Source organism: Mixophyes fleayi, chromosome 11 (genome assembly GCF_038048845.1).
Source record: "Mixophyes fleayi isolate aMixFle1 chromosome 11, aMixFle1.hap1, whole genome shotgun sequence".
Classification (NCBI taxonomy): domain Eukaryota; kingdom Metazoa; phylum Chordata; class Amphibia; order Anura; family Limnodynastidae; genus Mixophyes; species Mixophyes fleayi.
Genome location: NC_134412.1, coordinates 21,100,271 through 21,112,120, shown reverse-complemented (window position 1 = coordinate 21,112,120; position 11,850 = coordinate 21,100,271). Strand labels below are relative to the sequence as shown.

The following is an 11,850-nucleotide window of genomic DNA, read 5'->3' as shown; positions in this document are numbered from 1 at the left end:
GCCCCTGCTTCACACGGCTCTGCTTGAAAAGGGAGAGCTGCGTGCACTTAACAGTAGTGCACGCAGCATTGCCCATGTATATTATAGGGATAAGAAGAGTTGGAGAGCAGACAAGCACTGTCTAATATTATAGCTACGCCCCCCATGCATGCTGGTCACGCCCACTGGTGGTGTGGTGTGGAAACCCCCCTCTACAAATCCTGCGTTTTTCCCTGCTGTTCAGGGGGGCCTCATGTCGCCCATTCACGGGCTGCAGGCTGCAAGCTACCCACCGCCGGCATAGACCAAAAAAGGCAATGAAAACTCAGGAGACCAAAGTTTTAGAATCTTATCTTTTTATTTAAAAGAAACCAAGCAAGGAAGCGTATAACATTGATTTGCAGAGTTCCCTTCCATTTTACATCTGACTCTCTCAGTCTAGTCAATAAAATAACTGCAGGTGACAGCCATTGGTTGGACTTCATTGGTTCCTATTATCATGAATTTTGGGATACAGATTGGTGGCATTCGCTTTAGCCCTGGCAGTATTAATTATTTTCAAATACCCTGTTTGATATCTTTCTTGGGTTTGGAACCTGTCAATATAATTTGCCCTGTTTAGTTAACATTAAACAATCTTGGCAGGGGAATAAATCTTGTTATTTAGATCTATTTCAGTGTCAGCTGACCAGCCTATGGGTTGCTGCAGATCATGTGACAGTGGTCACGTGACACACGTTAGGGGCTTTATAATGTACAGTAATTCCCAGACGAACCACTTTAGAGATACTGTAGCAGTTAATTGCTCTATTATTGTCTCCTCTGTGTTCCAGTTCCTAATAGCTATATTATCAAGCCATCCCTTCACGAGGAAAAGTCCAATATAATAAACTAGATTACAAGATATAGCACTTCTGCTAGGCAGTGTAATTTTAAAGCAAATCAAACATTCATTTGAGTCTATTGTTGTAATTGTCCGGGGTAAAAACATCCAAACGGTTCCTTCCTTAATTTGATGCAGACAATGTAGATGCAAGTGGAATAAGATTCTTGTATTTTGCTTCTAGTAGATTCTTTCATAAATTATATTAGTCAGCTTTTAAATAGGTCTAGTAATCCTGTACAGGAAAAGAAAAGTTGAGATTTATTATAATGTTGAATGACAGTTACCCAGCTGCACAGCTACAAAAGTATTTTAATCCCCCATTCCATCAATGATCTCTGCCCTGTCCAAAAATAATACAATATATATACATATATATATATATATATATATATATATATATATATATATATTTATTTTGTTTGTATTGTTCGCATCTGACGGGAGCCTGAATGCATCTAAAACAGCAGCCATGTTTCTCCCTGTTTGCCAGTTCCTAAAGATATTGTTCCACTTATGGCACGGAAAATAGAACCCATTGTTAGGCAAAGTTATCTTCATAATAATACATAGAACCCTATATCTCCCATGATTATCAACAAGCCATGTGCAATCTTAAAGGGTACCATCGCCTACACACAGTGGAGCTATCCACTTTGTGGGAAGTACCAATACGGGCAGCACGGTGGCTTAGTGGTTAGCACTTCTGCCTCACAGCGCTGGGGTCATGAGTTCAATTCCCAACCACCAATCTGTGTGGAGTTTGTATGTTCTCCCCGTGTTTGCGTGGGTTTCCTCCGGGTGCTCCGGTTTCCTCCCACACTCCAAAAACATACTGGTAGGTTAATTGGCTGCTATCAAATTGACCCTAGTCTCTCTGTCTGTGTGTGTGTGTGTGTTAGGGGATTTAGACTGTAAGCTCCAATGGGGCAGGGACTGATGTGAATGAGTTCTCTGTACAGCGCTGCAAAATTAGTGGCGCTATATAAATAAATGATGATGATGATGATATTTATTCATCATTGATTGCTGGTTACTAATACATAGTTGCTAACTGTCTCTAATTTCAAAACAGTCCCAGATTTTGAGAATTTAGCCCTAGAATTATTTCTCCCTGGAAATGTCTCTAATTTTCAATACAATTTATTTAGTATATAAGAAAGATGTTGTTCTCGCTGTGTACCCCGATTCACGCAGATTCCCACCTGTGTTTACAGAGCAAACTGGCTGCAATGTTATAAATATTTTTTTCCCTATTTGGTCAGATGAAAAAATATTTGGCGGGGGTGTTGTAAACTCCTGTCCATTATACTGTTGAGGATTTATGGTGCTCTCTGAGCAATGTAGTAAAACCTTCACATATCCAAAAATAGCATGTAATAAAGACTGTATTTATGTAATAACAAAGGCTAAACCTAGTGGAATTTCTAGAGGATAAAGGAAAAACTTATTCAATTGAAAGGGGTGGGTGGACTTCAATGTGTGCGCTGGATGGACCATTGAAGTGCACAAGTGCAAAAGAAAGTTGTTTTATGATGCACACCAGGGTGTAAATGTTTGAAGCTGAGAGTTTTCCGGCGGGTTTGAAAAGTGGAGATGTTGCCTAAAGCAACCAATCAGATTCTTGCTATCATTTTGTAGAATGTACTAAATAAATGATAACTAGAATCTGATTGGTGCTCTTCGTAAATGAAGTCCTGTGCATTTCCGTTTTATGAGCTTTAGTGTTTAGTCATTTCGTTATTATTTATTGAAAATTAGTGTTACCAATACATCAAAAATGGCATTCAGAGGATGGCGCTTGACGGAGATCAAAGACAGCCCTCGGTGTGATGTCCTTATACGCACCTGCCCAGGAGCAGGGTGTCCCCAGAAATCAGAAACAGTAAAATGTTAGTTACTATGGTGAATTGATAGCGTGAGAAGTCCGCTGATCACAAGTATTATGTATTATTCAGACGCCTGCCCAGCAGAGCCACAGACGTGATCAGCCCCAGCAGCCTCCCCCTCCCTTAGGTTTCTATCAGACAGTAATCCTACTGGTGTACAGTACAGGTTGCAGAAGGCACGTGTCAGATCTGCAACGGACGGGCAGGGGCTGAATCTGACTCCCAGATTATAGTCTTATTTCATTATCTGCTTCCTGGACGTACTTGTTACAAAATAATCGTATTAAATGCTGTGTAGAGGGGTATATTTCCATGGCAGGGAAGATAGCGTCAAGGAGACGCCTGCTTAGACCTGTGCAGACACTAGACTTGTTTATTAATTCCTTCTAGTGCTGTAATGATTCGGATACATAACATTATTTTATGTAACATCACAATACACCTGGGGATCAGGTCACACATGCGGATCTGCCAATGTGACTGAACTGGGAGATCCTGATAGAGGAGGCTGGCTGGGTAGATTTACTAAACCTTCCAAAAAGAAAATGTGGAGGAGTTGCCCGTAGCAGCCAATCAGATTCTAGCTATCATTTCAAACATTGTACAAGATAAATGATAGCTGGAATATGATTGGTTGCTAGAAGTAGCCAGCCCTCCCATGTGATTGCCCTGTCGATTTCCCAATGAATGTAACTGATTTTACATTGAATTATCCCCATTGCTTTAAAACTGATTGTTTTGTTACCTGGGTCATGTACAGCTGCTGTGACTGATAGGGTGCCCTGTACAGCAGATTCAAGATAGCGGAGCAAAGCTGTCTTTCTGTTACGTCATTCAGACCGCTCTCTTCTGACCTGGTAAGAAAAGGAAATATTTGCAAACATTACGCTCATTCCTTATCTGTAGATTTACGTTTCTGTAGCTGTTTTGTACCTTAAGATTTGTGCTACTTTAAATCTAACGTATAGATCAGTGTTGGCTAACCTGTGACACTCCAGGTGTTGTTAAACTACAAGCCCCAACATGCTTTGCCAGCTATCGGCTAGTTATCTACTGGCAAAGCATGCTGGGGCTTGTAGTTTTACAACACCTGGAGTGTCACAGGTAAGCCATCAAGCTGTCTCGGAGGGGACTCCGTCATGGAGGTGTGGCCATGAGATTCACATCATTAGGGCACGCCCCCTGTCAAATGCTGTCGATTTCGACATATGACAGCAGGGGCTGGGGCCGGGATGAAGCATTTAGACCCGCCCCCACCGACTTTACCAACAAACGGTGCATGATCCGGGAGGTTGCCCTTCTCTTTCGGGAGTCCGGGAAAGCTCCCCAAAATTCGTGAGTCTCCCGGACATTTCGGGAATATAGGCAACTATGGTATAGACCAACACTAGCATCAACTCAGTAACTTCTACCAGGCCTATGAGACGCGCAACAATACGTGTAAGTCAAAATAGGACACGCCTCTAAGGGGCGTGTTTGACTTACCTCTCCATACACGTACTGTGTTGAACACACATGTCAACACCACTGACCCACATGCAATGGGCTGCAAGTATTAGACACGCTCAATTTACAATACAAGCGCGAGTTGGGCGCACGTGCCGTACGACAAACTTTACACAAGTCACATTTTTACATGGAGGAAATGGACATCAGTCCAAATCAAGCCCTTCATATCTAAAACAGATTATTGTGGAAGCCCTCGAACAATAATCATAATGTTTTGCTTTAACTACATAAATACTTGTAAATGGTTTTTCAAAAGAAACAATATAACAATCTAACATTGCTTTTTGTAATACAAGCCTGCAAATAATTACAATGTGATTAAAATATTATATTTCCGAGATTGAGCTTTACTGATCTGAAATGACAGCTTTGCAAACACCAAAACATTAAAATGACATGATGATTATTGTGATTTAAATTGCAGCGGTTCCACAGAACTGTAGCAGTCTGACTTGTTCCGAGTAATGTAATGACAGGTATATATCAACAATCTGTATGACAGACATTTCAAGTGTCAGCCAGTCCCTAAAGCCCATGGGAGTGATTTAGAGTTACACATAGGTGCTCTTGCACAATGTAAAAATGCATTTTAGTGCAAAATTGTTGCACTTGCGCACAACGTGAGCACAGATTTAGAGTTGCACTTATCTTGCACACTTGCAGGGTTATAGCAACATACTGACTACAGGGAGTATATTTATTAAACTGCTGGTTTGAAAAAGTGGAGATGTTGCCTATAGCAGCCAATCAGATTCTAGTTATAATTTAGTGCATTCTACAAAATGACAGCTGGAATCTGATTGGTTGCTTGTCATAAATTATAATAAAAATATAATATAAATAAAATATAATATACATGGTTTGGGGCTTTGCCTTTTTCCAAAAATGTTTATATTCTCTGTATTCTGCTATTGTTAGAAGTGGCTCTGACAAGCAGGAGTGTGCAAATAAGATGGCAAATCAACCTTTCTATTTGGGGGAGGGATAGCAATACTTAGGGAAAATGCCATGTAATGATACCCGATTTAGTTAAAAAAAAAAAAGACAAGTTTGCCAGCAAAAAAAATATGTGACTATCTTCACGGGAGCGATGGAAGGAGTATATAGTATAAATGGCCGAGTGCTAGTGTGGATACATGCCGCTCGACCATTAGGCCGTGAAGACGCCTTCACTTATTTTAATTAGTGCTGCCTGAGATGTAATTAAATCTTCGCTTTCTCCTAAAATAGTATATGATCCCATTATTCCTGCCTCTACATTGCTGCTGTCAGGTCTAATCTAGTGGTTGGAGATCAATCAAGCTCTTTAGTTCTGTCTGATAATCTTAGACGTGTTGGGAAAGACATTACAGGGGCTTGTGTGCGAAGAGACAAGACGAGGATAAAATGAGCAGCTCATAAATGAAGTATTAAATCAACGTTCCTCGGTTCCTAACAAGGATGGGTTCAATTTCTATGTTTTCACTTTATTTTCAAGGTGTGCTTGAATAGGTGGCGTAGTGGCGTAGTGGTTAGCACTTCTGCCTCACAGCACTGGGGTCATGAGTTCAATTCCCGACCATGGCCTTATCTGTGTGGAGTTTGTATGTTCTCCCTGTGTTTGCATGGGTTTCCTCCAGGTACTCCAGTTTCCTCCCACACTCCAAAAACATACTAGTAGGTTAATTGGCTGCTATAAAAATTTACCCTAGTCTCTACTTGTCTGTGTGTCTGTGTGTGTGTGTGTGTGTGTGTGTGTGTGTGTGTCTATATTAGGGAATTTAGACTGTAAGCTCCAATGGGGCAGGGACAGATGTGAATGAGTTCTCTGTACAGCGCTGCAGAACCAGTGGCGCTATATAAATAAATGGTGATGATGATGATAGTCTGAGCACCTGATTGGGCGGCCACGATTCCTCCGCTCTTTCACCAGTTCTGTAATATTAATAACCCTTAAATGCTAAATCAACTACCCATTAACTAGCTCTTCTCTCTAATTAACTGTCCTACTAAGTGTAAGCCTTGAAGGTCACCGACCAACCCCACTCCAGTCATATCCCCCTTCCACCCATCTTCGGTTGTCCCAGTGTGTTCTTATTGTGGGAAGTAGCGACCTGTCCACTTGTCCGTGATGTAAAGAAGGGAACTGGGAAGCCCCAGACTGAGGGGTCTATTTAATAAACTGTGGGTTTCAAAGAGTGGAGATGTTGCCTATAGCAACCAATCAGATTCTAGCTGTCATTTTCTAGAATGTACTAAATAAATGATAACTAGAATCTGATTGGTTGCTATAGGCAACATCTCCACTTCTTAAAACCCGCAGTTTATTAAATAGACCCCTCAGTCTGGGGCTTCCCAGTTCCCTTCTTTACATCACGGACAAGTGGACAGGTCGCTACTTCCCACAATATAGCTACATAGATGAGCTTCTTTGTGCTGAATGAATGTTATACAGCCTTAGGGGGTTGATTTATTAAAACGTCTAAAAAGTAGAGGTGTCGCCCATAGCAACCAATCAGATTCTAGCTATCATTTATCTAGTACATTCTACAGAATGATAGCTATAATCTGATTGGTTTCTAGGGGCAACACCTCCACTTTTTTAGAAATTTTAGTAAATTTACCCATTAAACACTAAAGACTGGTTAATTTTGATATTGGCATGTGTACACTGGGTAATATTAGCAACACACTCTGCATACAACCTTACTGTAGCCCTGTACACTCTTATATCTGGTTTCCAAATGCTTATTTAGAGAGAATAAGAGTATTTAGCATTCTGAGCTATATAATTTACCTTAGTTCTGATACGGCGTCATAGGTCAGTCCAGACAAATCCTTCCTGGGAGAATCAGCTTGGGGGCCAGAATTTGTTGCGTCTCTTTGGAAACCGTTCTCTTCCACGTCCCTAGTATGTAAATAACTACTCAATTGTGTTACTGTTGCATGAAACAAGGAGACTCAAGCAATTTCGTGTTGTTGTCGGAGGTTGGCATTGATCTAACCAGGGGGCATATTCGCTAGCTATAACTTTACAGAATAACTGGGGAGTGGTTTGGAGGGACTTAGCCGTAATAATTCCTGCACCATTTACTTAACAAGTTGGACAGAGTTGAAAACTGCTTGTTTAAAGGAGAAATATCCGAAAGAAAAGTAACGTGTGTTACTTATAATATAGTTAAAAGGCAGAGTGTATGGTTTCCCTTCCTCTTCTAACCCAGGTTCCTGCTCAGTCTCACCAAGCAGAAGTTACCGGTTGCCACATACAAATCCCCTACTGTGACCTTTATCTATTTTGGTCTTCATTTACAAAGCTGAAGGACAAAGCTCAAAATCCCCTTTAGTGGTGCATTCAGCCTTCATTTCGGCAGGTGCATTTAGATTTAGACTGTGGTGGAGAAAGGGGCTATATTAGGTGCACTGTCATAATGTAAAAGGAGCTTCAAACACAGAAAAGGGTCACATGTAATAATTAAATAATGTGAATAGATGGTCCGGACTCTATATAATATACCATCTGCTAGAGGTCAATGCTCAGTCAGCCAATCAGAAGCAGCTAGATAGTGCTGCAGAAATTAATCATTATCATTGCCTATCGTTGGTGCAGCTGTCCATCGCTGCAAGAGATACGCCCTCCTAAAAGCTTATCTTTGGGTGGATCCACGTCTAGTTGAGTTGCAATTACGTGAACACACCCTTTATTAATGCTACGCTTGGCTGACCCTTCTCGTCTTCTTCTACCTCTCCAGGTGTCAGGATTCGCCAGTCAGTGATACGAAAGAAACTACATATGAAAGTATGTGTACGCATTTGTTGTGCGCATGCGCGGTACAGTAGTGCACATCTAACGCAAAGAAATTGTGCACATTCAACACTAATTGAGAAAGATATTTCTACATTGTGTGTGTTTGTAGATATTGTGTGTTGTGTGTTTGATCATTAATCTGGCTGTTTTAGAGGGCCTGACTTACCTTTTACCTCCCATGGCAGAATTGATGATTTTGCGGATAGCCGCTGACCCCCGGGCGCGACTGAACTCACTGGTGAACATACCATCCACGTGTCTTTTATTCCTGTGTATAAACACAGAATACAGCTTCTTATTGGTACAGCACAAAGGCCATTTAAGTGATTCGCTGACTCCTGGCTGTCCGATATATACTATGAAACGGAAGTCATAACCAGATTGGACATTTGTCCGCACTATATAAAGTTCAGCCAATAGGAGAGATTAGCAAGGGTTAGGGGTGGCAAAAGTCGCTCATGAAAGTAAGAGAAAACAAGGAAGACATTTTTAATGAATTGACCGGGCTTGATTTGAGGCACTGTTGTGTTTTTGGCAGCGAGCGCACCTGCAAATGCGTTTCTGCACCCAACGAGTCCGTTCTTTTTTGGACAAGCGCATTTCAAGGTTCACTCTGATCAATATAATAAAATGCTTGATATGCACGTGAAGATAAATTCAATAATTCTGTCTTGGACTCAAATGTTTCTGCCTTGTTGGACCATTTATGATTATATATAATGTGCTGAATTTTTTATATTCTAACCTCCCCCTTTCTTTCTCCCTTGAACAGATGGCTGTGATTGTGCCGTTTCTTATTTCACTTGCTTTGCATTTTTAGAGTTATTTTGTATATGCAAATTTTTTAAATAAAGATATGATAAATAAAAAAGTATGACTCATTATGAATTATTCCTGCTGTGACTTGCCATATTTATTTTTCCCAACTGTAGAAATAAATCAGGGTTGAATTGACTTAAAAAACCAACAGGTGAGTTCAGAAGATACATAACTTTGACAAAGCCTAATCTTCAACAACATCACCCCTGCATACATCTCATTTCAGAATACTTTATCTCACTCCCTATTAGATCTACATCTAACCTGTGCTTCATCTCTGGTCCCCCTCCCCACCACCAACATGACGTCCACTACCCACTTGTGGAATTCTTTGCCACGTCCAATCAGATTCTCCTGCAACATTCAAATCTTTAAACACGCTCTGAAAACCCACCTCTGTATTGGAGCTTACTCTACTCCCACCTATGCTAGTCGCTCTAATGTACCTTCACAACTTTCCCAAACTCCACTTTCTCAAGTCATTGACTTTGGGAGGTGGGATAGACTCTTTTACAAAGATGGCAGCATTTGGCGAGCAACTCACGAATGGTTTCTCATATGAACATAGTTGTTCTGGAAAGTAGTGGAGGATAAAATAATTATGTAATCCAATGTAACATATCAAATGTTATAGGTTTTACTTCTGCCTGAAGCATTGCAGAGTTTTATCACTGTTAGATTATAATCTGTTCACCAATCAGCACAAAGAAATTATTCTGATCTTAGAAAATGTAGATTTTTGTTGTAAAAGATAAGTGAACAAGTTTCCCTTGCCTAGTCGTCTTACCTGGCAGGAAGTACGGATGAACATGATAACTGCAGGAACACTACAAGTATCATCAGTGCTCTGAGTCCCATCGTTAAAGGCATAATTCTGAGGAGAGACAAAGTAACACAGCCTCAATATTCAGTGCTGATGTCATCTGCATAAAAATGTAATGCTCCATGGATACGGTACATTCAATGTAATCATAAGATTGGACTGTATGTAGTGCATGTATCTTGTCACAGAATCACTACACAAGACACAGCCACGTGATTGGCTGACAAAACTTATATAGGTGACTTCTATATATGATTTTCTAACAAAATAGTATTTCATCCCTTCATGGATCTACTACAATCTAAATAAAAAAATCTTGCTATGGTATACAAGAATGATTATCAGTCACAAAACACGAACTATCTTGGTAAAATTGAATAGGCCTACTAGTGTTATAATTGCTAAAGCATTAAACAAAAATTGGGGGGTAAATGTATCAAGCTGAGAGTTTTCCGGCGGGTTTGAAAAGTGGAGATGTTGCCTATAGCAACCAATCAGATTCTAGCTGTCATTTTGTAGAATGTATTAAATAAATGATAGCTAGAATCTGATTGGTTTTTCAAACCCGCAGGAAAATTCTCAGCTTGATACATTTACCCCATGGATTCACAATTGATAATAAGATTATTTGCATGGTATTGTTAGTAATACCTATGCTGCTTTATGGTGGAAATAAAGCATCTCTCCAGGATGCGAGAATCCCAAACTTTCACATCCCTTCTCTACCCTGTTCTGTACACTTGACAAGCAGCCAAAACTACTATTAGTTTTCTTACTTTGGTGCAACAATGTTGCAGCTCCCTGCAAACCTTAGTGCTCTGGCAAATCATAGAGAGGTTACATTTTGTTTTTAAAGAAAAATACATTTTACGAAAGAGAAAGAAATATTTAATCTCATTCTCAATTAGGGAATATGAATAAAATATGTATGGGCATCTCCTTCCGAATATATATAATTATAATTAATTGTATTTTTCACATACCACAACTACAAGACCTCTGTCCTGCAAAATATAGTAGTCAAGTCAGTCAAGTAAAATAAGTTTTTAGCATTAACGTGAACTCTGCACCCAACAGCCGCTATATAATGCAGATGTTCAGGTATGGACTGACTTAGCGTTATCTCGGGATACACCCTTAATACTTTACGTATGGGCCTCAGTAAATGTTTTATAGAAGCAATGTGCAAGTAGGTACTCTTGTATATAGAAAATAAAAAGACGATGATCGAACTTGCTCCTCTTCTTGGAGTACGATCATCCGAACCTGGTTTTTTTGAGACTTTGTGGTGGCTCAGTGGTTAGCACTTCTGCCTCACAGCGCTGGGGTCATGAGTTCAATTCCTAAACTGGCCCTAATCTGTGTGGAGTTTGTATGTTTTCCCGTGTTTGCGTGGGTTTCCTCCAGGTGCTCCGGTTTCCTCCCACACTCTAAAAACATGCTAGTAGGTTAATAAACAGCTGACAAAATTAACCCCAGCTTGTGTGTGTTAAGGAATTTATACTGTAAGCTCCGATGGGGCAGAGACTTATGTGAATGTCAAATATTCTCTGTACAGCGCTGCAGAATTGGTGGCGCTATATAAATAAACGATGATGATGGGTTCAAGGTAAACTACTGAATTAGTGCTTTCACTATGCTTATCACCAAATGCACCAGCAACACATCATCATCATCATCATCATCACAATTTATTTATATAGCGCCACTGACTCCACAGCGCTGTACAGAGAACTCACTCACATCAGTCCCTGCCCCATTGGAGCTTACAATCTAAATTCCCTACACAGAGAGAGAGAGACTAGGGTCAATTTTGATTAACCTACTAGTATGTTTTTGGAGTGTGGGAGGAAACCGGAGCACCCGGAGGAAACCCACGCAAACACGGGGAGAACATACAAACTCCACACAGATAAGGCCATGGTCGGGAATTGAACTCATGACCCCAGCGCTGTGAGACAGAAGTGTTAACCACTGAGCCACTGTGCTGCCCAACTCACACGGTAATGCCCCAATAAATGTTTGCCACATTGACAACATTGGAGAAGTAACGTAATCAGTTGTACTCACTGTCCAGGGGATGTAAGCTCAGTCGTCCAAGGATCCACTGCTTGTCTCTAGGAGGGATGGTAGTAACAGACAGAAAAGAGCTGACGATTCTGTA

General features: G+C 40.5%; 1 protein-coding gene across 2 annotated transcripts in view; it reads right to left on the bottom strand.

Annotated features, from left to right (window-relative positions):
* Positions 1–365: 365 nt before the first annotated feature.
* Positions 366–11,850, bottom strand: part of SCT (secretin) — a 98,338-nt gene continuing 86,853 nt past the window's right edge. Inside the window, exons 2-6 of one of the 2 annotated variants that reach the window (XM_075190624.1) lie at positions 9,651–9,737; positions 8,211–8,312; positions 7,037–7,162; positions 3,497–3,605; positions 366–1,097 (exon numbers count right to left, since the gene is read on the bottom strand). In XM_075190624.1, coding sequence (XP_075046725.1) covers positions 1,089–1,097; positions 3,497–3,605; positions 7,037–7,162; positions 8,211–8,312; positions 9,651–9,733 — 429 coding nt within the window. In that variant the 5' untranslated portion in view covers positions 9,734–9,737 and the 3' untranslated portion in view covers positions 366–1,088. The remainder of the gene's footprint in view (positions 1,098–3,496; positions 3,606–7,036; positions 7,163–8,210; positions 8,313–9,650; positions 9,738–11,850) is intronic. The other variant, XM_075190625.1, reaches the window with a different exon arrangement.